The sequence below is a fragment of the Protobothrops mucrosquamatus genome, unplaced genomic scaffold, assembly GCF_001527695.2.
Source record: "Protobothrops mucrosquamatus isolate PMUCROS unplaced genomic scaffold, P.Mucros_1.0 scaffold_220, whole genome shotgun sequence".
Classification (NCBI taxonomy): Eukaryota; Metazoa; Chordata; class Lepidosauria; order Squamata; family Viperidae; genus Protobothrops; species Protobothrops mucrosquamatus.
Window position 1 is genome coordinate 184,647 of NW_015386296.1, and position 27,275 is coordinate 211,921.

A 27,275-nucleotide genomic window follows, 5' to 3' on the forward strand; every position below is an offset into this window, starting at 1 on the left:
CTGATGTCCGTCAGGGGTGAAGAAACTCTTGGGAAGTTGCTTCCCTAGCAGCTTAGGAAGCCCCTTGGATGGTGATATGGACCTGCAAACCGCATCCCTTGTAGCAGTGATGGCGAACCTTTTAGAGACCGAGTGCCCAAACTGCAACCCAAAACCCACTTATGCATCGTTGAGTGCTGAGTGGGTGTGGCCAATTGGGTGGGCATGGCTGCAGTGGTAACGGCAGATTAGGTGGGATTAAAAACTTCAATCAATCAATTACAACTTTGCAAGATTTTTTTTTCCCCGGCCTAGGACTGGGGCGACGGCGCGCGTGCCCACAGAGAGGGCTCTGAGTGCTGCCTCTGGCACCCGTGCCATAGGTTCGCCACCACTGCCTTGTAGGCTTCTTGATGCAGACATTAAATATTGAGCAATGGCAAATTAGAGGAAGGGGACGGTGTCTCTTATATGTTCCCTTTTTTTCCGTTCCTTTTCATGGTCTCCATCATTGCTGACTTGGCCGGCCTAAAGGACCCCTTTTTTGGAAAGCCCAGCATGGATTCTCCCGGGGTTATGGGTGCAGGCTTCCTGTCTTCCTCCACTGAGCCTGATCATCTGGTCCCAGTGAAGAAGTTTTATCAGGGTGAACCTGTGGCCCTGGGGGTGAGTGCGGAGATGAGTGGAATGATGGTGCCTCTCCTTTGGAATGACTCTTGGAATATAGTGCAGGATAATCTAGCTGTCCCCATCCTTGCAGGGCAATTAAATCAGGGCAATAGACATTCCTGTTTAGTTTGGTCACTGAATTTCTTGCCATTTTGCAAGATTGGGTCTTCCGAGGTGAATAAATGATTTCTAATGGCTGCAGTGGGGGATGCTGGGAATTGTATTTCTGGAGTGCCACCCAGGCTCATTCCTTCCAAGAGCAAGAAAACAATTGGGCAAAAGAGTGGAGAGACACAAAATGAGCTGATTCGTCTGACACAGGTCTCCATCCACTAGACTAGAGATAATACTTGCACTCTCTGACTTGCTGAAATAACAACAACAACAACAACAACAACAACAACAACAACAATAACAATAATAATAATAATAATAATAATAATAATAATAATAATAATAATAATAATAAAAAGTTGGAAGGGACACTGGAGGTCATCTAGTCCAACCCCCTGCTTAGGCAGGAAACTTTATACCATTTCAGACAAATGGCTGTCCAGTTTCTTCTTAAAAACTTCCAGTGTTGGAGCATTCACAGCTTTGGAGGCAGGTTGTTCCACTGATTAATTGTCAGGAAGTTTCTCCTTAGTTCTAGGTTGCTTCTCTCCTTGATTAGTTTCTATCCGTTGCTTCTTGTCCTGCCTTCAGGTGCTTTGGGGAATAGCTTGACTCCCTCTTCTTTGGGGCAGCCCCTGAGATATTGGAACATTGCTATCATGTCCCCCCTCATCCTTCTCTTCGTTAAACTAGACATACCCAATTCCAGCAACCGTTCCTTATATGCTTTAGCCTCCAGTCCCCTAATCATCTTTGTTGCTCTTCTCTGTACTCTTTCTAGAGTCTCAACATCTTTTTTACATCATGGTGACCAAAACTGGATGCAGTATTCCAAGTGTGGCCTTACCAAGGCATTGTAAAGTGGTATTAACACTTCACGTGATCTCACAGACAGGCTTTCTCTAGAGCTGGATTTGTCCTTTTCCTTCAGGAAGGACAGATGCTCCCTTAAAATTCATTATATGCTGACCACAATTGAATCATCTGAGCATGACTGAATTTGAAATAGAATTGGGTACAATTGTGAACATGTAATTGCTAAAATGTAAAAATATCTATTGAAATTTGAAACAAAAGAATGAGTGACAGAATATTATAAAGTGTATTGAATTTGAAAATGTCTGTGCCTGATGAGTCCGCATAGATCAGCGATGGCAAACCTTTTAGAGACCAAGTGCCCAAACTGCAACCCAAAACCCACTTATTTATTGCCGGGTGCCAGGTGGGCATGGCCCACTGGATGGGCGTGGCTGTGGTGGTCATGGTAGATTGGGTGGGTGTGGCCAAGGTGGGCGTGATCACCTCAATGTTGCTCGTGGGGAGGGACGTCTGTGGGGGCTGGGCAGGGTTGGGGGAGATCCAGGGGGTCTCTGGCAGGTGGGGCGGTAGGCAGGAGGCTCGTCCTGTGGAGTGAGGCGAGGCAAGGCGAGGCAGGGTGGGGGTGCCATTGTCACAGGGCAAGGCGAGGCAGGGGCCAGGCGGCTGCTGCCTGACACCATTGGCCCCTGCACACAGAGCCAGCAAGAGCATAGGTGCTGGGATGCATCCAGCCATGTGGGACCTCGGCGAGTTAGCGGGTGGCTGGTTGAAGAGGGACGGTTGCCATCTCCAGGGCATGGTGCGCGTGCCCACAGAGAGGGCTCTGAGTGCCGCCTCTGGCACACGTGCCATAGGTTCGTCACCACTGGCATAGATAGAGGAAACTGATTGCATAGCGCCTCCTACTAGCCAGTAGCTAAGATGACATGAAAGAAATAAGTTGTGCAGAGAACAGAACAAATATTGTTCTGTTGGTGAACAATAGTCATCCAAACCAGTGGTCAACACCGACAGAGGCTGGGAGTTGCAGTTCAGTGACATCTGGAGGATTGTTAGTTCTCCACATTGTGGGAAAGGTATCTGCAGGTGAATGGCATTTATAGTTAGATATCCCACTTTAAAATGTATTATTTCAATAAAGTTTAAAGTTTTGGGAGGCAATGGGATACAATGTAATCCCACTTTGGCATGCCCCTCTGCCCTCCTGCTCTGTTGGTTTGGTTGTGGCGTATGAGTTGAAAGTGATGGCTGAAACTGAAATTATTACTTTTCTCTGTTTACAGATCTCACAGATAATCTTAGGAATCACTGGAATAGCTTTTGCGAGTCTGGTCAACGCAATTGATGATTCGGTCTTCCTTACAAAGATACCCTATTGGGGTGGAATCTTGGTAATTTTACATGATGGTGTGTTTAAACAATTCAACAAGAAAACTCAGCATCCAGATGTTAAACTGCACATCACAGCAGCCTCTGAAATAAAAAGTCTGTAAGAAGATTTGGAGAAACCCAAAGCAGCTAAACTACAGCTCCAAGCGTTCTTCAGCAGTGGGCCAGGAGGCTGCTGTGATGTGCAGTTTAACATCTGGATGCTGAGTTTTCTTGTTGAATTGTTTAATTCTTGTTGAATTGTTTAATTCCATTTTAGTTTTATGCCTGGTCTCCAAATTTCAGAAAAACCTCTGAAGAGATTACAAAAATTAATAGAAGTAATCTCCTTGGCTCTTATTGTATAGATCAGGGGTAGGCATCCTTGGCTCTTTTATGACTCGTGGACTTCAACTCCCAGAATTCCTGAGCCAGCATGGCTCAGCATGGAAACCTCTCCCTTTCCCCTCAGCATGGCTGGCTCAGGAATTCTGGGAGTTGAAGTCCATAAAAGTCATAAAAGAGCCAAGGTTGCCTACCCCTGGTATAAATAGTTCTTACTAACCAACCAACCGCCACATTCAATGACTGTTTGAAGTTATAGTGTTGCTGAACAAAGGGGACTGATGACCAGTCCTGATGACCAGTGGCCCCATTGTCATGTGATCATGATTCAATCACTCAGCAACTGGAATGCAGTATCCCGTGACACATGATTGCCTTTTGTGATTTTAACAGTCTGCTTCTGAGAAGCAAAATCAATGGGAAAGCCAGCAGGAGGTTGCACGTTATGGGAACCATGAGGCTGAGAATTGTTGTTTGCAGCATCTGGAGAGCTTTTTTTTTTATTATTATAGAGACATAGTGTAAGGACCTGCTTCAAAACCTCATCCCAAAAAAGCAGGACTTTTGGAACACTTTCACTTCAAAAGGAACTTTTATTAGGAGAAGTTGATAGCAGGCAAAGAAGGCAGGATCTGAGGGTTTCCTGCTCAGATCAATAGGTTAAAGGAGCATCAAGCAAACCTCACCCCAATAGTTCATCCGGTCAGCTCAAACGAGCCAATCCCCAGGTGTTAAGTCCATTGTGGGAACGGAGCTGATAACAGAGTTCCCATGCCTGTGAAGACAAGACGTTGTTGGGTCTTCGCACCTTTCCCTTCCGCAGCGAGAGGTAAGCCAGATGGCCAGAGAATGACAGAACCCACAGAAAGAAACCGAAAAGGAACAGAACCATCCCCCCTAACAAAGAAATGGGTTCTGACACACAGCTGAAGACTACTGCTATGATGTGTTGTACAAAAGTTCTATGAAGGTGGCTCCTGGCAACTGTATCTTCCACTGGATTGAGGTTCAGCACAAAAAATGTCAGTACTTAAGGAGCAAATTAAGGTGGGAGAGAGATGATAGGCCTATGATGGAAGAGAGAAGTCTGTAACTTTTGTTCGCTGGGGATGGAGCCAAGAAGGTTGATTTGCTTTCTCTTTTCTTTCAGTACGTTATTTCTGGATCCTTAGCTGTGGCAGCTGCTCGGAATCCAAAGATCCCTCTGGTAATTAAGCCATTGGAGAGAAGCGAAGGCCATGGCTTTAAAAGCCTTTTATCTGAAGAGCTACAAGCCACTGGGTTACCAGTCATGAGCTTGGGGGACTTCTGATGTTCCTGGATCACTAACATCAAATGGAGGATCGTGATGCTTGTGGCTTCTTGTTTAAGAGCTTGTCCCCTGAATGCCCTTTTGGGAAGCTGCAGGTCTTTTGCAAATCTCTTTTTCCCACTTTTTGGCAAAGACGTTCCTTGTCTCCATCTCTGATTGAATATTCTAGTTCAGGGGTGTTAAACTCAATTTCATTGAGGGTCGCATCAGCATTGCGGTTGGCCTCGGGGGGGCGGGGGTGTGTAACCAGGGTGGGTGCGGCCTACTGGGTGGGTGAGGATGGAGTGGGTGTGGCCTACTGGGTGGGCGTGGCCAGCTCTACATCATTCACGTCAAGGGTGCCTGTGGGGGCCTGGGCAGGAGTGGGACAGATCTGAGGGTCTCTGGCAGAAAGGGGTGGGACCAGGGCAGAGCCCATCAAGCCGGATATGTGAAGTAGGCGAGGGCCATTTCCTGGCCACTTCCAGGCGATGGTGCATTTCTTCATTCCTCACAAAGGGTGACACCTCCCCAGCATGCACCCAGGGGGCGGGGCCGACGCGGCAGGGGCTGGTTCCTTGCTGTTTCCAGACAGCCTTGCGGAGCTAAGACTGAATGCATTTCAGCAAAAATGGCCACCACAAAATTGTACTTGGCTCCCGGCTGGCCTGGGCCAGGGCCAAGGCAGCGGGGGCCGTTCCCTCACTGTTTCCAGGATGGCTTCGTGGGCCACATGAAACCACTTTGCGGGCCACATCCAGCCCCCGGGCCTTGTGTTTGACATGTTTGTTCTAGTTAGTGGAAGCAGTTGCTTCCATGGAAGCAAATATCTTGAAGCTGTCTCTCTTCCTCCACGGTGATCAGGTGGAGGATCTGGCATGCAAATGTGTGTCCAAACAGCACCACTGGAGAGGAGTACGAAGGAGCTGAGCCATTCTTACAAGCAGGGCTTTTTTTCTCGGAGAAAAGGTGGCGGAACTCAAACCTGGCCACGCCCTCATCAAACCCTAGGACCGCCCCTTTAGAGAACAGGAATGCAAGTAAAATTTGGGAGGGGCTATTTCCGGTGTGGGAGGGGCTATTTCCGGTGCGGCCGGCCCGGAAAAAGGTGCCGGAACGCAGTTCCGCCGCGTTCCGGCTGAANCTTACAAGAGTGTAGAGGGTACCAGCCTCACTTTTTCTGGCTAAAGCAAATCCAAAACTGAAATCCACCTGAACTCTTCTGTTCGGAGAAATCTGGGTTGCATTATAGTCACTGTGTCTGTGCTTGTATGTGTTTGTGCTTGTGTGTATTTGTGTTTATTAATTTATTTTGTCCCTCCTAGGTGAAAGGCATGCTGGCAATGAATGTGATAAGTGCCATTACAGCTGGTGTTGGCATCGTACTCCTGTCTTTCATACTCGGCTCCATCCATCCATTTAATTTCGCCTGGAGCTGCAACTATAATAGTTATGACACTAAGGAAAATTGTGCTGAAATCGAGGTGTGCTTTTTTATATGTTTGTGACCTTCCAAGATCCATCAGTGAGAACCAGGTTTCAACAGGACAGAGAAGAAGAAGGGAGCTCATGGTGTTCTCTGGGTGGGGATGTAACACTTTGGGGTTTGTGGTGTCAAAAATCTATCCCAAAGAGATTTAGCCATAGAAAGGAGTGGCAGGAATGTTGCCTTTTAAAGTTTGTTTCTTCTGTTTGTTTTTCCCTCCCAGTCCTTTCAAAGCAGCTGCAATTAGCACATCCACAGGGCATAGCCAAGAATTCAAGTTGAAGCAGTAAGAGAACAGTCAAAGTTTTGCCAGAATTTTATATGTGACATAGAAAAAAAAACCCAAACCTGGCTGGAGCTTTGATTCCATTGTTGAGGCTTACATTTGATCGTTTTTGACCAAATCTTTTTTTTTGTTTTGTTTACAAAACCGGGTTGCAGTTTTTGCTTGTAGATTGTGACCAAATTTGATAGGTTCACCATGTCCTACCTGGACTATATACCCAGAAGGTATTTGTGAGTCCCTCAAGCTAGACTCGACTAGGAAATCAATTCTTCAGGAAGTCTCCAACTATTTTTATAGACATTGGCTGTAAACAACCGAACTTGTTGTTACAAGTCTGATTGGGCTGTCCCTCTTCCCCCTTCGTATACTGCAGTCAATTAGGGAGGTGTCTGCCTGAGCCACTTTTAAACAGTATTTCATTACTTTCAATTTAAAAAAATGCTTCATCCCTCTTTTTGCCCAGACAAGACAGAGCCCTGCATACCTCATCCAGGTCATCTTCCTCACTCTACAATTGGAGATACTGTATATGTGCCTATCTGTATGCATAAAAATGGCTATGTTACTTTTCTGTTTCATTGGTAGAATATCGGTAAAGGAATATTGGTTATTCTTACTGTGTTCACCATCCTGGAGTTTTGCATCGCCATCTCAGTAGCATCTTTTGGCTGTAACATGCTTTGCCGAGATCCCTTCGCTGAAACGGTAAGATTCCAAAGGAAGATGGGTAGTTAAAAGGATTCAGAAACATGGGCTTTCTGATGCTTTGTTGAATAATATAGAATAGTAGCATATGAGCAGTTAATAGCAGAATATAATAATAATAGTAAGATAGTAGCCAATCAACATATGATGCTAGATTACATGTTGTATTAAGTGTGCTCAAAGTAATCATTGGTCTTCACACAACGTTCATTCATTCATTCATTCATTCATTCATTCATTCATTCATTCATTCATTCCCACCTTTTATTACTTTACAAATAACTCAAGGTGGCAAACATATCAAATACACCTTTCTCCTCCTATCTTCCCCACAACAACCTGTGAGGTGGGTTGGGCTAGTAAGACTAGCCCGAAGTCACTCAGCTGGCTTTCATGGCTAAGATGAGACTTGAACTTACGGTGTCCCATTTTTCTAGCCTAGTGCTTAACCACTAGACTAGACCAAACTGGCACCATGCTATGTTGCAAATCGTGGATTATGAATACTAGTGGATAGATTCTCATATTGCAATAGACCTAAAGAAAGCAAACCAACTTAGAAAACTCAGTGAGCTCAGCCTTTATCTCTAGTTAGCAGGGGAGGATATAAGGTTTCCCCTGCCCAATGAAGTGCCACCTAATCTACACATGATTCAGACAGCACTTCAAAGTGAAATTCAAAAATTGCTTTGCAGTCTGTAGGAACTTGAACCCAGCAGCCGTGTTGAGGTCTTTAAAGCAGCTGGATCTTTTTCAGGGACTTGGGAGGCAGCTCCAGACATGCAAAATGGAAAAGGGTGCAGCTGCTTTAAAGAGGGGCAGTGCTATCTTTATTCTCCAGTGAGAATCCAGATTCCACCTTCGGAATGGAATCGAAGTGCTTTATTTGAAACAAGGACAAACAGAAGCAGTCAGTAGGCTGTTGGAAAGCTGAGGACCTCTATTCTGAGCTGTGGAATCAGAAATATATGGATACAAATTTAATTTTATTTGTTTTATTTATTAAATTGATATGCCATTCTTTCACTATCCAAAATGCATGCCTTACAATGCAATAAAAATAAAAGTACAAAAACAAATGGTCTTAAAACCTCCATCTCCCATTTCTTTAGGTTGTGGTCATTTATCAGAATGTGACACCTGCTAATGCCGAACAACACCCACCCTTTGACTGCAAACAGCCAGTAATTCACCCTTGAATTGCTTTTCTTTCATAGCAAGTGTTCCAGAGTGCTTTCGCCTCCTGCAGATGGGAGCCTTCAACATTTTAAAGGAATTACACAGAACTTTTTAATCAGTGGAACATAAAGGACTTAATGGACTAAGCAAAGGACCATCTGTAAAAGATCTTGAGGATGTGAATGCTCTTTGTTACTGGCTAAAGTATCACTTGTGAACTGGCTGGCATTTTATACCAAATTATGGTTGCTGTTGGAAAATATGCGGTTGGCTGGGTTTATACAACATGTTTATACAACAAGAGCTGTGGTGACACAGGGGTTAGAATGCAGCATTGCAGGATAATTCTGCCGACTGCCAGCAGTTCAATTCTCATCAGCTCAAAGTTGACTCAGCCTTCCATCCTTCTGAGGTGGGTAAAATGAGGGCCCAGATTGTTGGGGGCAATATGCTGACTCTGTAAACCGCTTAGAGAGGGCTGTCAAGCACTGTGAAGCGGTATGTAAGTCTAAGTGCTCTTGCTATGTTACATATAAACTATAATTTCTAGATCATAATGGCTTTGTCCCAGAGCAGGCTAAATCAAACGCCATCACAACAGGGCTCAGCAAAAAGTGTGAGTGCTCACAAAGGAAACTTATCGGGTCAATTACAAACTCGGGTGTATCCACACAGCAACTATGCCTGGTTAATTTTAACCTGGGCTAGTTTGTCTTTAGTGTCTTTAGTTCATGGTTCAATGCATTTTACTTAGGTTAGGTACATTTTTGAACTGAGTAGGATCCAGAACCAAGCAGGCTTTTTGAAAAGCATGCAGAAATCACCTTCTTTAAAAAGTAAATAGTATTTCCTAGTGTGGCCTGTAGTTGTGAAAAGAAATTAAGCCCGTTGTGTGAAATCATCCAATGTAACACATTTCAGAAGTTGATTTGTGGAATATAACAGTCTCCATGGGAACTGTTCAAACAGAAAACCGGGCAACCAAATATAGGTATTCCTCGACTTACGACTACAATTGAGCTCAAAATTTCTGTTGCTAAGTGAGACATTTGTTAGGGGAGCTTTGCCCCATTTTACGACTTTTCTTGCCAGAGTTGTTCAGTGCATCACTGCAGTTGATAAGTTAGTAACGTGGTTCTTTAGCGAGTCTGGCTTCTCCATTGATTTTCAGAAGGTCGCAAAAGGGGATCGCTTGACTCCAGGACACTGCAACCGTCATAAATACGAGTCAGTTGCCAAGCATCTGATTTTTGATCACGTGACCGTGGGGATGCTGCAATGTTTGTAATTGTGAAAAACGGTCATAAGTCATTTTTTTCCCCACTGCCCTTGTAATGGTTCCTAAACAAACTATTGTAAGTCAACAGTTTCCCCATGATATTCCTATGATAACTCATGAGCCAATTTTATTGGAAGACAAGCTGGTTTCCTGCCACTCCATTTATCTTACTGTTTATTTTAGCCATGGCCACACCTTTAATAAACCGCTGGATATGTTGCTTGCCGTTTTTATTTTCTCTGAACTCCATGGAAATAAAGAGGGCTCTGGGGGCTCTGGTGCTTTGTGTCTGATTCTCTTTTCAAAAGCATCCTTTCTTTTAAAAAGTCTTGGAATGTCAGAAGTGCTCCAATACAGTCCCGGTGGGTCTGTTCCTGGGTCAATGGAGAGGCAGATGTGTGGCAGGAACAGATGTGTGGCAGAAGCAACGGAGGGAAACTTATCAAGGAGAGAAGCAATCTAGAACTAAGGAGAAACTTCCTGACAGTTAGAACAATTAACCAGTGGAGCAATCTGCCTCCAGAAGCGGTGAATGTTCCAACACTGGAAGTTTTTAAGAAAAGACTGGACAGCCATTTGTCCGAAATGGTATAGGGTTTCCTGCCTGAGCAGGGGGTTGGACTAAATGACTTCCAAGGTACCTTCCAACGTTATAATAATAATTATTATTATTACTGTTGTTTGTTGTTTTGTTGTTTGTTGCTGCTGCTGCTGCTGCTGTTGTTATTGTTGTTGTTGTTGTTGTTGTTATTATTATTATTATTATTATTATTATAACATGAAAAGGCATTTCCCCTAAGGACATCAATGGATTCCCAAGCAGACCCCTTCATGCACAGAGTTAGATGAACTTCAACTACTCAGTGGTATCATTCACTGATTATATTGATTTTCATGTCAATATATCTGCATATGTTCAACCTGAAGATTATCTTGCTTGTCTTCTCCTGGTCCTATGTATTCTACCCAATTCAGCAAGTGGGCAGAGGACATGGGATCACTCCAATGAGAGGCAAATCAGACATATTCAAAGAATTTGCCCCTGTAGCCGATGAAAACCCAGCAAATGCTCACCTGAAGGAGATTGTGGCATTCCAGTGTAAAATTTACTCCACAGAAAGCAAATTTATCATTTATTTTAAAGCTGTCTAAGCTGGAACCATGGAGGATTAATTCAGCTCCAGAGGTAAATTAACTGATTCTGGGGCTTTCTTGACTAGGAGGAGATGTACTTACCAAAAGTTTACTCCTGTTCACTCTTACAAGCTCTCCGCTGACCATCTGGGGTGGGGGGAGGGGGTGGAGATAAGAACATTACAACATTCAAAAACACTTTACTGAAACATCATTCTGGGCTTCAGAAAACAAAAACATAATATACAAAATTGGGGAAAGTAGCCAACTTGCCCAGCCAACTTCTCAGCTGGTTTACATCTATGTCTATGATGGACTCCAGGATTTTTTTTTTTTATTGCTTCTGATGTAAGTTTAAAAAAAGAGTTAAAATGGTATAATTATTTATTCCAACCTTACCAAGACACTCCAATTTGCATCACTGTTGTTCTTAGAAGCATTTATTTTTTTAAAGCAAAACTCTTTTTTTTTAATTCTTCAATTCACACAGTCATTTCCCCCTTCTGCTTTTCTAAAGGGGAAGTGGGAATAACATAAAGGATTTCTGCCTAAATTCTGTTCTTTAAGCAGAAAATCGTTCTTTGTTTTGCAAAGATAGCCAAATAACAGTGCACACAAAAATCACTTTTGTGAGAATTTCTTCTTTAAAACGATTGGGAAACGTTTAGATCAAGAGTTGGGAAAGAGGTCTGGCAAGATGGTTTTTTGTTGAAATCTCTGAAGCCAGAAAGAACTTTATAAAGTTTCCTCTGTTTGGACAACAAAAATCTCAACCATTTATTTTACAAAACGGAAGGAGGGAAGGGAGGGAGGGATAAGCAAATAATATCAAGCAGGGCTGTCCAATGATTTCAATTTAATTCCAAAACTATGTTTTGCAATATGTAAGTGGGAAAACGATGACCCTTATCTCTATTTTTTTTTAAAGCAGCTGAATCTTTTCCCAGACTTGCACCATAATCCTGAGAAAAAACACAGGCACCACGTTAACATTCCCATGTATTCCGAAGCAGCTTTTCTCCATCTTTTCCAAAATACTGTACTGCATGAACATAAACAAGGCTTGCTTAGAATTTAAAAGAAATGCGTCACGTTTTCTTGGTCACTTGGCACTTCTGAAGACCATCCAGGAAGAGCATAATAGGACAGTTTATAAAAGGTGAGACTGTCCTGAACGCCAGTTCAAAGGAGAGAAGCCTCCCAGGGCAATCTTTAAGCTAATTTTTCCTAAACTAGAAGGCAGCAGCAACCGCGTTGTGATTTTGGAAACATTTTCACAGGCTGCAACGTCCCCAGCAAGCTCCCTCGTTCTTTACAGCAAACAAAAGTTTGGAAGTCTTTAAAAACAAATATGCTCCAAGATGCTGTGACGTCTCTGTAGCTGCAAAGATTAGGCTCGTGCAAGTTAGGCTGTTCCCTGAAATGGTCTAAGGAAGTGAAAACTGAGTTTTGGAAGAAGAGGAAGAACAGCAACCCCTTTGAACTCGAGCGTTAGAGAAGAACCCGTTCTGCTCCCTCGCAGCTATCAGTCGCTCGCCAAACTCTAAGAGAGAGGAAAGGAGCCGGAACGCCAGTCTTTCCTTGAAACTCCGGCTGGGTGAGTTACCCTGCTCTTCCCGGGTGGGCGTCGGGCAATGCTGGGAAGATAAGAGGCTGGAGGGCGCCAAGCTGAACGGGAGCGAATAGGTCAACCTCGGCGGGGTCGCTCCCCGTCTTCCTTCATGATAATAATGATAATAATGATTGATGATGATGATGATAATGATATTGATATTGATATTGATGATGATGATGATGATGATGATGATGATGATGATAATAATAATAATAATAATAATAATAATAATAATAATAATAATAATAATAATAATAATAATAATAGCGAATTTGTCGGTGCCAATGGTAATAGGTGCAATCCCAAAACAGCTGGAGCACCACTTGAACACCTTTGGCATTGACAAATTCGCCATTAGTCAATTGCAAAAGGCAGCCTTACCAGGAACTGCTTCCATCCTGCAAGGACATCTGTAATACCATCAATTCAAACATCCACATCTACCTATCCCAAGTCCTTGGTAAGGATTTGATAGGTAGACAAAAATGTCAAATCCAGACTGATCATCTGGCTGACTGTGGAATGATTAATAATCTTAATAGTAATATAATAACAGTAACAACAACAACAACAACAATAATAATAGACCAAACTGGCCTACAAGAAAGACCAAATGAAGAACAGAATGGAGGCATGGGAAGACAAAGCACTACATGGCCAGTACATTAAAAAAAAAAATAGCTGGGAAAGCAGATAATAACGAGACCTGGCAATGGCTAAGAACAGGAAAGTTGAAGAAAGAGACGGAGGGACTAATTCTGGCTGCACAAGACCAAGCCTTAAGGACAAATGCATACAAAGTCAAACTTGAGAATGGGAAATTGAAAGATGGGGATCATGTTTTTCTACATTCTCTCTCTTTTTCCTTCCTTTCTATGGTCCCCAGCATTGCTGACCTTGCTGACCTAAAGGAGCCGCCCTTCTTGCAAAGCCCAGCATGCATGCTCCTCTGGTCCCAGGGTCCTTGCCTTCCCCCACTCAGACTGATCTTCCAGTCCCATTGAAGAAATTTTATCAGGGTGAACCTCTGGCCCTGGGGGTGAGTATGGAGAGAAATGGAATGACGATTCCTCCTCGGGTTTGGCAAATCCCCTGCTCCCCTGTTCTGTTGCAATAGGACTTGGAGGATTCTTTGCTATGTACTGTACATATGAACGTTCTTGATCCATTTGTTTTATTGGCCAGGTAATGTAGCAGCTAAGAAGTATATAACCCCCTCCCCCTTAAGGGAAGGTGGTCTTGAGGGCTGTAGCATGAGGCCTAGAAAAATAAAATTAAAACAACAAAAAAATCCTGGTTCAGGGATATTTGGAATTTTGTTGGTTCCCAACTTCTGACTATCACTGATCTTGTGATTTCTCTCTCTCTCTCTTTCCAGATCACACAGATATTCATAGGAATCATAGGAATGATTTTTGGGATCCTGCTTGATATAATGAATGATTATTTCATCATCTATAGTGTTATAAAGATCGCTTATTGGAGTGGCATCTTGGTAATTTTACATAATGGTGTGTTTAAAAAGGTCAACAGCCCAACCAGGGATCCAGATGCACATCACAGCAGCCTCAGGGCAAACCAGTCTTAGCTGAAGGATGCTATAGTTCAGCAGATTGGCTAGTTCCAGTTTGTGGCTTATTTCAGAAAACCACTGAACTGAGAGATTACAAACCTTAATAGAAGTAACTACATTGACTCTCTTTCCTCACTTACCAACCAGCTCATTCAGCAATCACAATGTGCAGGGGGGGGACCTGTTTTCAAACATCTGGCCATCATAGTGTCTCCAAGGTCCCCATGTTTGCGATTTGGTTGCTTGGCAACTGGTGTGCATTTACAGTGGCTGTAGCATCCCGTGGTCATCAGATCACCAGCCTTCACCATTGGCTTCTGACAAGTTAAGTCAATGGGGAAGCTACGATCGCAGGAGGTTGCAAGTCACACCCATGTGAATTTGTGCTTAATGACTTATTTGATTTGCTCCATTACTGCATCTGGAACTGTCCGTATAAGTCAACACAGTCATGTCACATAACACTTAATAACTACACCAAGTTGCCCAATTCAATTTTGGTGGGTGAGGACTGCCCAGATAATCACTCTGAATATCTGTTGCCATTCAGGGCTACACTTCCTAGTGGTTTCATTCAACTTGACTCCCGAGTCTGAGAGTTGTTCACAGCCTCTGGAGAGCTGTGTCCTTGCCATAACAACATGGGGAAAATGCTGAATACTGCTGCAGTGCTACATACAGTAAAATGCCTGTGAATTTAGCTCCTTTCTTTAATGCCTCAAATCAGCTGCATCTTCAACTGGAATAGGGAATGTTGACTGAGTTTCAGCACAACAGATAATCAGAGAACAGTAGGCAGGAATTTAAGGTGGGAGAGATTATGGGTCTATATTGTTATCTGGGCATATAGCCATTGTGGTTCGCTTGCTTTTCTTTCTCTTCCAGTACATCATCTCTGGATCCTTAGCTGTGGCAGCTGCTCGGAATCCCAAGATCCCTCTGGTAATTAACCCATTTGACCCAAGTGAATGACATAGCTAAATCGGAAACCCTCCATCTCTGGGATCTTGGCCATGATCTCCCCCTTCTTCAAGAAAAGTTGGAAAAAAACTCTCATCTGAAGCCCTGGAGAGCTACAAGCCCTGGGTTGCCAATCAGGAGCTTGGTGGATTTATGATGTTCCTGGATCATTAACATCTATTGGTGCATCATGATGATTCTGGCTTGTTGTTTAAGACCCTCTCCACTCCAAATTCATGTCCTGGATTCCCTTTTTGGAAACTCCAGGTGTTTTGTGGGTCATTTTATGCTAACATTTGGCAAAGAGGTTCTTTGTCTCAATCTCTGATTGAATATTCTGATTAGATGAGTCAATTGCACTACTTAAGAACAACATGAAAAGAATTTAGCCATATCTGAGGGTGTAGAGCAGCAGTTCTATACCCCGCACCCCTAGAACGCTTCTGATATATTCTCGCACTCTTTACAAAAAATTGTGCATATATACTATAATTTTGAAACTTCTAAACCCAAGTTTTTGCACCCTCTGGAATATCGTCTTCCCCCCCAGGGGTTGCGAGCACCCCCAGTTGGGAACCCCTGGTGTAGAGAGTAAAAGTCTCAAGCAAATTCAGAGCGCAAAGCCAGCTGAATCTCTTCATATGTGTGCGCCCATTTTTGTATGTTAATTTATTTTATTCCTCCTAGGTGCAAGGTGCGCTGGCAATGAATGTGATAAGTGCTGTATCAGCTGGTATTGGCATCATATTCCTGTCTTTCAGTATCACCACCCGTTTTTCATATAATTTCATATATCCTTGCCGTGAATTTCAACACAATTATATGGAAAAGTGTTATGAAACTCTTGTAAGTCTGTGACCTTCCAGAATTCCTCTAAAAAGTTGGCTTCAATAGGACAGGGAAGGCAAAGGGAGCTCATGGTGACCTTTAGCTGGACATGCAAATCTTTGGAGGGACATGGTGGGGTCAAAAATATCTCTCAAACAGAGTTTTAACCATGGAATGGAGGGACAGAAATGTTGTCTTGGGGGTTTCAAGAGTTTGGCCTGCTCTAATTTTCTTTCTCCCAATCTTTTCAGAACAGCTTCAAGAGTGATGTCTTCAAGGCATGGGCAAGAATTAAAATGGCAGCTATATCAGTGCAGCCAAAGTTTTGCCAGAGTTTTAATGGAATTGTTGTGCCTGGCATTTCACTTTTTTTTGATCAAATGTTAACTCTTATTTTCACAAAAATGTAGTTTGCAGTTTTTGTTGTGTGGACTACGACCAAACTAGATGGTTTCAACAGGTCCGACCTTGACTAGGTGCTAGCTATGCTTCTTAGGATGTATTAGTCAGTCTGATGAGGTAGAACCAGTTCCTTTTTTGTGAAAAAAAAAAAAAGGTGTCGGAACTCACACATGTCATACAACCCGCCTTGCCTACCCTACAAGGTTCCATCCAAAAAAGTGCCGGAACTCCATTCTGGGCGTTCTATGAGAAAAAAAACCCTGGGTAGAACTGACCTGTAAACCATCTCTGCAGGAAAGCTACTACTACTGTTATTGAAATTGGCTGTAATAACAGAAACTTGCACTGCTGTTTGGGCTGTCTCTCCTCCCTGAATTACAGTAGTGGCTAAAATTGTGGAAACCTTTTGGGAAAAGTGTATTTTTGAGGTTTGATGGCTAATAACACCACTTTTTTTGGAGTAGTACCATAAAAGTATATATCAATGGAAAGATAATTTAATCAAGAATGTAATGCAACAAAGTTTGTTCAATTATCTGTACTATATTTTATGAAAAGGTATAGCCAAATAACCAGAAAAAGGAAGCATAACGTGCTTAGGTTGATATCAGGTACCTTTCCTTCATCTGATTGTAGCCAATGAGCATGAGTGTTTAGAGAGCCAATCAGGTGTCATCTTGTTTTGTCAATGAGCCAATCAGATCACAGTAGGATTCAGTTATTGATGTCATGTATTGAAGCTGAGAGGAGGACATTTGTCAGTGTGTTATGTGATCGCTATCAAGTTGGTTGGGTTTTTTTGTGTTCTTTCATTTATTGAGCTTATAAAACGTAATAAAACTAAAGTAATGGTCCAAAGAGTTGACTGGTTGCCCAGAAAGCAATATAAAATAGTATTATTAAGTGAATAAGGCTACAGTTATAAAGAAATTATAAGAAAAATTGGTGGAAACTTAACCAAAGGTGGCATTTCTACTGTACACTTTTCCCAAAAGTTTTCCACAATTTTGGCCACTACTGTAGGTGTTGACCTGAGCTACTCTTGAACTATTTAATTGCTCTCGACTTAAAAAAAACACTTCATCTTCCCTTTTGCCCAGGCAAAACAGAGCCTACATATCTAATCCAGGTCATCTTCCTTACTCTAGAACTGGAGATACATATGCCTATCTCTACTTATAAAAAAAGATATGTTTCTCTTCTGCTTCATTGATAGAATATCATTAATGGAATTTTGGCTATTCTTATTATGTTCAACATCCTGGAGTTTTGCATCACCATCTCTGTCGCATCATTTGGCTGTAAAATGCTTTGCCGAAATACCCTCACTGAAACGGTAAGATTCCAAAGGAAGAAGGGTAGTTAATCAAGGGAAGCAGATTCAGAAACAAATGCTGGCCAATAAGCTTAGTTTCTAGGGTAGCTCATACATTGTACTAAGTGTGCTGTAAAAGAAACAAAACAATCATTTGGCTTCACACAATATGCTATGTTGCAAATCCCAGATTATGGTTGATTCTCACATTGTGATAAACCTAAAGGAAACAAAGTACCTTACGTATCTCAGTGAGCTCAACCTTCATCTCTAACTAAGACTTGCTCAGAGTTGCCTTAGACCGGAAGATGGGTAGCAAATGAGTTTGATAATAATAAAATTAACAATAAGTACCACCTCATCTGCACACAGTCCAGGCAACACTTCAGGTAGAATCCCCAAAATGTGTGAGAGCATATAAAGCATTTTTTCCCATGTAAAACCAGAAAAGGATGCAGTTGCTTTAAAGAGAGAAAATGATGTCTTTATCCAGATTCCTCTTGGCAAAGGAATCAAAAGTGCTTCAGAGCCTTATTTGAAACAAGAAGAGACAGAAGCATTCAAGAAGCTGTTGGCAAGCTGAGAATTTCTATTCTGAACTGTGGAATGAGAAATGCACGCAAACAAGTGGCTTAAAATCTCATTATATGTTTCTTTAGGTTGTCGTCATTTATCAGAATGTGACTCCTGCCAGTGTTGAACATCCACCCATCGACTGCAAACAGCCAGAGTTCCCTTGAGTTGCTTTCCCTTCTTGGCAGCTATTCTGGACCACATTGGCTCCTGCAAAATTGAGTTTTTTAAGGATTTGGATGGGACTTTTTACTCAGTGGAACCTAAAATATTTAGTGGGCTAAGCAAAACACCATGTGTAAAAGATCTAGAGAACGTGAATATTCTTGATTGCTGGTTAAGACATGTCTCTGTGAACTGGTTGGCACCTTGTACCAACCTTATTATGTTTTGCTGTTGGAAAATGCACAATTGGTTGAGTTTATACAACACATTATGGATAAGCTATAGTTTCCACTTTACAATGGCTGTGTCACAGATTAAGCAAAGTCCAAAGCTTACTTCAACAGAACTTAGGAAAATATTTTTTTGCACTCAGCTACACTTATACAACAAATTATGCTAGTTGTGTGAAATCATCTAATGCTTGCAACACACTCCAGAATTTGATTTGTGGGATGTAACAGTGACCCTGGGAAGACTTCATATAAAAGGCTCAGCAGCCGTATATTCCAGTGAAAAATAAAGAGTCAAATTTATAGCCATAATTTAAAATTTTAACTTGTTTGTTCTAGTGGTTAAGATACCAGGAGACTGTGAGTTCTAGTCCCGCCTTATAAAGAAAAGCCAGCTGGGCGACTCTGGGCCAGTCCCTCTCTCAGCCCAACTAATTTCATAGGGTTGTTGTGGGGAAAGCAGGAAGAGGAAGGAATATTAGCTATATTTGCTGCCTTAAATCATTTATAAATATAATAAAGACAGGATACAAACTGATACAGAAGACAAAACTTGTTTCCTTGCCTGCCTTCTGCCCATCCAGCTTATCTCACTCTTTTATTTTAGGCAAGACTGCACTCCAGACTAATAATAATAAACTGCTGAGCACACATTGCTTGCTGTTTTTATTTTCTCTAAATTCCACAGAAATTAAGAGGGTCATAGGGGTGTATGTGTGTGCATCTCATTGTTTGGGATACTCTCTCCCAAAACAACTGGAGCATCACTTGAACACTATAGGCATTGACAAATTCACCATTAGCAAACATCCACATCTGCCTATCCCAGGTCCTTGGGAAGGACTCGATAGGTAGACAAAAATGCCAAATCCAGTCTGAACAACTGGCTGATTGTGCGATGAATAAATAATAATAATAATAATAATAATAATAATAATAATAATAATAATAATAATAATAATAATAATAATAATAATAATAATAATAATAATAATAATAATAATTTGGAAGGGACCTTGGAAGTCATCTAGTCCAACCCCATGCTCAGGCAGGAAAACCCTATACCAAGGGTTCCCAACCCCCGGTCTGCGGCATGCCTGAAACCGGGCGGCGCAAACAAGCAAAGCCCCATCCACGAGATGCAAGCAGCACGCGAAAGCACGCCCCCTCCTGTCCATGGAAAAACCTCTCCCCACGTAACCGGTCCCTGGGGCCCAAACGGTTGGGGGCCTCTGCTGTAGAGTGAGACACATTTTTTCAGCTTTCTGACAGACGCTTTTTATTTAGACAAGTTGACCAGAGTTTTTTTTTGTAAGTCTTGGTTTATGGTTTAGCTCAATATGTTAATTCAGACTATGGTGGCTTATTCAACAAACCGTGGGGTAAGCAAATGAGACCTCGATGCGCTGTATGAATCAAACCTTTTGGCTGCAGAGAATCTGTTTTCCGCAGCAGCTTCTTTGCTGAAGCATCCCGAGGAGATTTCTCAGGGTACCAAACTCCAGATGTGCAGGGACCGTTGCTGGTAGCTGGAAATCACCAAGCAACTTCCGAGAGAACCCGCCCATTTCCCCAGCAGGAGCCCTTACCGTCTCAGGCACAGGGCTTGGGGCAAGCCGTGCTAGTTCCCTCCGTGGAAGCCAAAGTGGGCCTGGGAAGAAGAAGAAGAAGAAGAAGAAGACAACGTGGCGCTGGAGGAAACCGAACTCGCGGCAATGAGGGACCCATTGGCCCGCGACTGCAAGGGCAAAAAAGGGCTGGAACGGGGACCGCCTTTCCGACTCACCTCCGCCCTCCTTCGGAAAACGCTGGAGCCCGCGGGGGAGCTGAGGCGGGGGGGGGGACGGAGGGTCGCCGACCCGAGTGGGAGCGAGTGGGCCAGCCTCGGCCCGAAGGGCGGGCGAGGGATTTGGCCCTCTCAACCTCCCCTTCCTCCTTCCAGACCCGCGGGAGGCAGGGAAGGGAAGGGAAGGGAGCTGCTGCGCGGCCGGAGAGCGCGGGGAGGCCGTCTGGGCGGGGGGGGGGCTGTTTGACCACCGCGCGTTGCCTTGTAGAGGAGGGATCTGCAACCGCGACAGCTTTAAGACTTGTGGACTTCAGCTCCCAGAATTCCTCAGCCAGAATTCTATGCCATGCTGGCTGAGGAACTCTGGGAGCTGAAGTCCACGAGTCCACAGCTTTCTGTCGAGGTTGCAGAGAATCCCGTTTCCCGGCTTCGCATCCCCCGTTTCGGCAACCGAGGTGATGGCCCGGCGCGTTAGGCGAGGCGCGGGCGGGGCTTCAGGCTGGCCCTGCAGACTCGACGCCTTTGTCCGAAGGCAGAAGCTGCGCTGAGGCGATGCAGCAGCCTTCGGGGATTTTAAGATCGATGACATTTGAGTTGTTGGTTTTTGTTTTGTTTTGTTTTGTTTGCTTAGCATCTGCGTGTTTCCAACTCCGTTGGGTTTTGGTTCAGCAGCGGGTCCTGTGCCTCGACAGCAGGTGAATTAAGGTACGGCCCTTAAGTGAATCCAACTGGGGTCCCAGGAACGGCAATCCGTCCTAGGGGTGGATTGGGGCGGTTCAGCCTCTTTGAAGTGCTGCGATGTCGAAAGTGGAGAAACTCTTGGCGAATGGCGAAAGGGGACCCAGCAGCCTTAGGACAGGGGTCCCCAACCCCTGGTCCGTGGACCAGCACCAGTCCGCAGCATGCCAGCAAGAGGGTCGCACAAACAAGCAAAGCTCCATCCTCGGGATGCAGGCAGTATTCAAAACCACACCCTCTCTGGTCCAGGAAAAACCTTTCTCCATGGCACCGGTCCCTGGTGCCCAAAAGGTTGGGGATTTCTGTCCTAGGAAGTCTTGAAGCTCTGCTGCAAGCTTTTTTCCCCCTAGGCTTATTGAGGCAGAATAAAACATTGGGGAATGGGAAATTAAAAGGCAGGGAATGTATCTTTTATACGTCCTCTGTCTTTTTCCTTCCTTTCTATGGTCCCCAGCATTGCTAAATTTGCTGGCCTAAAGGAGCCGCCCTTCTTGCAGAGCCCAGCATGGATTTTCCTGTGATCAGGGGCCCAGAGTCCTTGCCTTCCACTGCTCAGACCGCCAATCTTCCCATCCCAGTGAAGAAGTTTTACCAGGGCGAACCTCTGGCCCTGGGGGTGAGTATGGAGATGAGCGGAATGACGGTGCCTCTCTTTTTAGAAATTAGAAATGATTCATATTTATATGTTACTTACATGTAAGGGAGTAGGTCTATACATATGTTGTATATAGTATGTTTTATATGTGTGTTATGTATGTGTACACTTTGAGAGCAAGCAACTAAATTTCATTTTTAATGTGTGCTGTTGTGCCCACAGGAAAAAATGAAAATAAAGGTTATCCATCCATCCTATTCTGTTGCAATAGTATCATGAGGATTCTCTGTTGTGCACATATGAACATTCTTGAAACATTTGTTATTCTGACCAGATAATGTAACATCTACAAACTTTATAACCTGTCTCCGTTAAGGTAATCTTGAGGCCTGTAGCATGAGGTCTAGAAAAATAAAATCAATAGAAACAAATCCCTTCTCTTAGTATTTACAGTATCTTCCTTTTTAAAAAATCTTTATAAATATAAGAAAAAGTGTTGAAAGTAAGAATATCTATGCTTGAAGAAGGAGGAAATTGCTTGTTGTAGTGCATCCTACTGGCTGAGATGACATGAAGAAAGAATAAAGTTGCAAGTCCTTTAGATTAGAAGGGAGGGGATAAAATCTAAATTAACAGTGTATGTCATGTGTTTTGTTTCCCCTGCTGTCCTGTCCTGTTGATCTGATTGTGCAGTGTGAATTGTAACTGAAATTGTTTCTGACCCTGTTTGCAGATCACCCAGATATTCATAGGAATTATTGGAATCATTTTTGGGATCCTGATCAACATCGCTGAGGATCATTTGATATGCTACATCTTTATAGCGATACCCTATTGGAGCGGAATCTTGGTAATTCTACATCATGTTGTATTTAAAAAGTCAACTGAACATCTGGGGATCCAGAGGTTGAACTGCACATAATTGCAGCCACAGGGCAAACTGCCCTTTGCTGAAGGATGCTTTGAGCTGTAATTTAGTAGCTGTTGGTTTCTTAGGCTTTGCTTTAGGAAAGGGATCACTTGGCTAGTTCCATTTTTTGACATGTCTGTTCTCCAAATTTCAGAAAATCACTGAACTCAGAGATTATCAATATTAATAGAACTAACCTCGTTGGCTCTTTTTGTATGCAGTTCTCACTAAAGGGCTTGGTCACAATTTGCTCACTTGGCAGCTGGCCTCTGTTTACATTCACTTCATCAGCCTGTGGCCCCCATTACCAACCTTCACAGCTGGCTTCTGAGAAGCAGAAGTCAATGGGGAAACCAGCAGGAGGTCGCAGGTCACAGTCACCTGAATTTGGGCTTAAGGACTGTGTGCCATTTGCTTAATGACCACATAGAGAACCGATGGTGCAAGTCAGCATGGTCACATGGCAACACATTGAAGGACTGTACCAATTTGTAAGAGAGTTCCATCCCAACTGTGGCGGTTGGAGACTTGCCTGTATAACCATTCTGATACCAGTGGCCATTCCATGGCTATGGTTCCTAGCGGCTTCATTCAACTTGCACCATGAGGCTGAGCATAGTTCGCAGCATCTGAAGAGCTGCGGTCCTTGCCATAGCACCATGGGGAAAATGTTGAACACTCATTCCGAATTGTGTTGCCCAAAAGTTCTATGAATGTAGCTTCTGGCTGCAATGCCTCTTCAACAGGAGTAGGAAAAGTTGGTTGGGGTTCAGTACAAAAGATGATCAGAGAACCGTAGGGAGCAATTTCAGGTGAGAGAGAGATTATGGGTCTATACCAGGGGTGTCAAACTGCTGGCCCATGGGCCGGGTGCGTCACATGGAACCTGCGCCCACCCCATTTCCGGCAATGGCAAAACCGGCCCGATATGTTGCGCAACGTCATGTGACGTCACGAGTTTGACATGCCTGGTCTATACTGTCAATCTGGTTCTCTGGGGATGGAGCCATGCTGGTTGATTGGCTTTTCCTTCTTTTCCAGTACATCATCTCTGGATCTTTAGCTGTGGCAGCGGCTCGGAATCCCAAGATCCTTCTGGTAACTAACATTGAGACAAGTAAAGCCCATGGCTTAATGGGAAACCCTCCATCTCTGGGGTCCTGGCCATGATCCTCCACCCTCTTCAGCAAAGATTGAGAAAGTCTCTCTTCTGAAGAGCTACAACCCATTGGATTACCAATCATGAGCTTGATGGATTTCTGATGTTTCTGGATCACTAACATCAAATGGAGCATCATGATGATTGTGGCTTGTTATTTAAGCCTCCCCTCCAAATTCCCCTCCAAGTTCCCTTTTTGAAAGCTGCAGATCTTTTGTAAGGAAAAAAATTATTTGATCCCCTGCTGATTTTGTTTGCCCACTGACAAAGAAGTGATCAGTCTATGATTTTAATGATAGGTTTATTTTAACAGTGAAAGACAAAATAACAACAAAAAAATCCAGAAAAATGCATTTCAAAAAAGTTACAAGTTGATTTGCATTTTAATGAGAGAAATAAGTATTTGATCCCCTATCAATCAGCAAGATTTCTGGCTCCCAGGTGTCTTTTATACAGGTAATGAGCTGAGATTATTAAAGGGAGTGCTCCTAATCTCAGCTTGTTACCTGTATAAAAGACACCTGTCCACAGAAGCAATCAATCAGATTCCCAACTCTCTACCATGGCCAAGACCAAAGAGCTGTCCAAGGATGTCAGGAACAAGATTGTAGACCTACACAAGGCTGGAATGGGCTACAAGACTATCATCAAGCAACTTGGTGAGAAGGTGACAACAATTGGTGCAATTATTTGCAAATGGAAGAAACACAAAATAACTGTCAATCTCCCTCGGTCTGGTGCTCCATGCAAGATCTCACCTCGTGGAGTTTCAGTGATCATGAGAATGGTGAGGAATCAGCACAGAACTACACAGGAGGATCTTGTCAATGATCTCAAGGCAGCTGGGACCAAGAAAACAATTGGTAACACACTATGCCGTGAAGGACTGAAATCTTGCAGTGCCCGAAAGGTCCCCCTGCTCAAGAAAGCCCATGTACAGGCCTGTCTGAAGTTTGCTAATGAATATCTGAATGATTCAGAGGAGAACTGGGTGAAAGTGTTGTGGTCAGGTGGGGCCAAAATCAAGCTCTTTGGCATCAACTCAACTTGCTGTGGTTTGGAGGAGGAGGAATGCTGCCTATGACCCCAAGAATACCATCCCCATCGTCAAACATAGAGCTGGAAACATTATGCTTTGGGGGTGTTTTTATGCTAAGGGGACAGGACAACTTCACCGCATCAAAGGGACAATGGACGGGGCCATGTACCGTCAAATCTTGAGTGAGAACCTCCTTCTCTCAGCCAGGGCATTGAAAATGGGTCGTGGATGGGTATTCCAGCGCCAAGGAAACAAAGGAGAGGCTCAAGAAGAAGCACATTAAGGTCCTGGAGTGGCCTAGCCAGTCTCCAGACCTTAATCCAGTGGTGGGATTCAGCCGGTTTGCACCACTTCGGCAGAACCGGTAGCTAATTTTTTGTTGCCCAGCCCAGAATGGACTTCCGGAAGTGGAACTGATTGCTCACATATTTGAATCCCACCATTGCTTTAATCCCATAGAAAATCTGTGGAGGGAACTGAAGATTCGAGCTGCCAAACATCAGCCTTGAAACCTTAATGACTTGGAGAGAATCTGCAAAGAGGAGTGGGACAAAAATCCCCCCTGAGATGTGTGCAAACCTGGTGGCCAACTACAGGAAACGTCTGACCTCTGTGATTACCAACAAGGATTTTGCCACCAAGTTCTAAGTCATGTTTTGCAAAGGGATCAAATACTTATTTCACTCATTAAAATGCAAATCAATTTATAACTTTTTTGAAATGCGTTTTTCTGGATTTTGTTTTTGGTATTATTCTGTCTCTCCTTGTTAAAATAAACCTACCATTAAAATTATAGACTGATCATTTCTTTGCCTGTGGGCAAACGTACAAAATCAGCAGGAGATCAAATATTTTTTTCCTCACTGTTTAAGCCTCACTTTTTCTAGCTAAAGCAAACCCAAAATCTGGGTTGCAACACAGTGTCTCTGTGTATTTGTTTTATTAATTTATTTTCTCCCTTTTAGGTGAAAGGCATGCTGGCAATGAATGTGATAAGTAGCATTGCAGCTGGCATTGGCATCATATGCTTGTTTGTAACCCTCAGCTACAACTTAGTATTCTATGTCAGGCATCTTTGCAATCATGATGATACTGAAGCTAAGGAAAAATGTTACGAAACTATGATGTCCTCTTTTGTAAGTTTGTGGCTTCCCAGAATTCCTTTGTAAGGTTGATTGAACAAAGCAGAGAAGGGAGGTCATGGAGATCTCTAGCTGATGGTATAATTCTTTGGAGAATGTGGTGGGGTCAAAAACATGTCCCAAACAGAGTTTTAGCTATGGAAAGGAGGGCCACGAATTTTGCCTTGGGATTTCTAGAATTTGGTCTCTTATATTTTATTTTGCCCAACTTTTCAAAGCAGTTGCAACAAGGGGCTGTCTTTGGGCATGGCCCAGCATTCAAGATAGTGGCTGTGATAGTGCAATCAGATTTTTGCCAGATTTTTTATGTGTGGCATAAAAAAAAATCTGGCCAGAGCATTGTGCTGTTGTGGTTTGCATTTGACTTTTCCCCCCATCAAATCCTAACTTTTTTTTTTTTGACAGAACTATGGATTGCAGCTTTTGTGTAGTCTGACAAAACTAAATGGTTTTAACAGGTCCCATTCTGATTTTGGGCTACTTATACTACCCAGAATTCTGCATAAAGGCTACAATTACTTGGGTTGAAATTGGCTGTAAATACAGAATCTTGCAAGTGATTGGGCTCTCCCTTCCCCCCCTTCTTAAATAGCAGTGAATTAGGGAGGTGTTGGCTTGAGCCATTTCCAAGTCAAGTATTATCTCATAGCTCTGGGCTTCAAAAACCCTTCATTTCCTTTTTTGGCCAGGCCACAGATCCTGCATGGCCACAGATCCTGCATATCTCATTGTCATCTTCCTTACTTTATAATTGTACAATTGGAGATAAATGTGATTATCTGTATGTATAGAAAATGACATGTTACTTTTCTGCTTCATTGATACCTGTAGAACATCTTGAATGGAATAATAATTATTCTTACTGTGTTCACCTTCCTGGAGTTTTGCATCACCATCTCCATTGCATCTTTTGGATGTAAGATGCTTTGCCGAAATGCCTTCCCTGAAACGGTAAGATTCCAAAGGAAGAACGGTAGTTAATCAAGGGAGATTGATTTTGGCTTGCCAATAAACTTATGTTCTAGTTCACATGTTGTACTAAGTGCTGTAAAAGAACAAAATTATTAGGCTTCCCACGATATGTTACATTGCAGATCTGGATTATCAATAGCAGTGGATAGATTTTCGTATTGTGATAAAGAAAACAAAACGCCTTACAAATCTCAGTGAACCAAGCCTCCATCTTTGATTGACAGAGGAAGAAGAATGAGTCTCGCCATCCAATTAAGTACTGCCTAATGTAAACACAGTCCAAGGGGACTTTGGATTGAATCCCCCAAAAATGCTTTGGAATGTGCAGGAGGGTTTGAACCAGCTGCATCTCTTTCTGTGACTTGGGAAGCCATGCAAAACCAGAAAAGGATGTGGCTGCTTTAAAGAGAGGTAGTGCTAGACAGGGACAGACTTAGTCAATAGGCTGTTGGAAAGCTAAGGACTTGTACTCTGAGCTGTGGAATGAGAAATGTACGCACAGCAGATGTCCTTAAAGCCTGCATTTTTCCCCCTTTAGGTTGTAATCATTTATCAGAATGAGACTCCTGCCAGTGCAGAACACTCACCTGTTGACTGCAAACAGTCAGAATCCACCTGA

At 43.2% G+C, this 27,275-nt stretch overlaps 3 protein-coding genes across 4 annotated transcripts; all 3 read left to right on the forward strand.

The window, feature by feature from the left end:
* Nucleotides 1–529: 529 nt before the first annotated feature.
* Nucleotides 530–27,275, forward strand: LOC114923545 (membrane-spanning 4-domains subfamily A member 4A-like). Its single transcript, XM_029286637.1, has 6 exons — nucleotides 530–645; nucleotides 2,865–2,972; nucleotides 4,445–4,501; nucleotides 25,508–25,678; nucleotides 26,516–26,635; nucleotides 27,195–27,275. The coding sequence occupies exons 1-6, from the start codon at nucleotides 538–540 to the stop codon at nucleotides 27,273–27,275; spliced, it is 645 nt and encodes a 214-aa protein (XP_029142470.1). The 5' UTR covers nucleotides 530–537.
* LOC107298721 (membrane-spanning 4-domains subfamily A member 4A) lies at nucleotides 5,909–8,568 on the forward strand. The gene is made up of 3 exons (XM_015828098.2): nucleotides 5,909–6,069; nucleotides 6,943–7,062; nucleotides 8,175–8,568. Exons 1-3 carry the CDS (start codon nucleotides 5,920–5,922, stop codon nucleotides 8,259–8,261), a joined length of 357 nt encoding a protein of 118 aa, XP_015683584.1. The 5' UTR covers nucleotides 5,909–5,919; the 3' UTR covers nucleotides 8,262–8,568.
* LOC107298707 (membrane-spanning 4-domains subfamily A member 4A) lies at nucleotides 12,117–18,704 on the forward strand. Of its 2 annotated transcripts, none has more exons than XR_001549161.1 (7): nucleotides 12,117–12,251; nucleotides 13,156–13,308; nucleotides 13,648–13,764; nucleotides 14,728–14,784; nucleotides 15,490–15,496; nucleotides 17,249–17,368; nucleotides 18,007–18,704. XR_001549161.1 is itself a non-coding variant. In XM_015828087.1 (7 exons), the coding sequence occupies exons 2-7, from the start codon at nucleotides 13,207–13,209 to the stop codon at nucleotides 18,085–18,087; spliced, it is 636 nt and encodes a 211-aa protein (XP_015683573.1). In that variant the 5' UTR covers nucleotides 12,117–12,251; nucleotides 13,156–13,206; the 3' UTR covers nucleotides 18,088–18,704. The 2 variants fall into 2 exon arrangements, 1 of the variants encoding a protein (XP_015683573.1); XM_015828087.1 differs by having other exon boundaries at nucleotides 15,490–15,648.

Bases quoted from the DNA above. Each gene is read 5' to 3' on its own strand.
- LOC107298707 (XM_015828087.1), top strand. From the start codon at position 13,207: ATGCATGCTCCTCTGGTCCCAGGGTCCTTGCCTTCCCCCACTCAGACT. The intron at 14,785-15,489 runs GTAATTAACCCA...TATTCCTCCTAG, and splicing joins GGAATCCCAAGATCCCTCTG to GTGCAAGGTGCGCTGGCAAT. The intron at 15,649-17,248 runs GTAAGTCTGTGA...CTTCATTGATAG, and splicing joins AAAAGTGTTATGAAACTCTT to AATATCATTAATGGAATTTT.
- LOC107298721 (XM_015828098.2), top strand. From the start codon at position 5,920: ATGCTGGCAATGAATGTGATAAGTGCCATTACAGCTGGTGTTGGCATC. The intron at 6,070-6,942 runs GTGTGCTTTTTT...TTTCATTGGTAG, and splicing joins AAAATTGTGCTGAAATCGAG to AATATCGGTAAAGGAATATT. The intron at 7,063-8,174 runs GTAAGATTCCAA...CCATTTCTTTAG, and splicing joins GAGATCCCTTCGCTGAAACG to GTTGTGGTCATTTATCAGAA.
- LOC114923545 (XM_029286637.1), top strand. From the start codon at position 538: ATGGATTCTCCCGGGGTTATGGGTGCAGGCTTCCTGTCTTCCTCCACT. The intron at 2,973-4,444 runs GTAATTTTACAT...CTTTTCTTTCAG, and splicing joins CCTATTGGGGTGGAATCTTG to TACGTTATTTCTGGATCCTT. The intron at 26,636-27,194 runs GTAAGATTCCAA...TTCCCCCTTTAG, and splicing joins GAAATGCCTTCCCTGAAACG to GTTGTAATCATTTATCAGAA.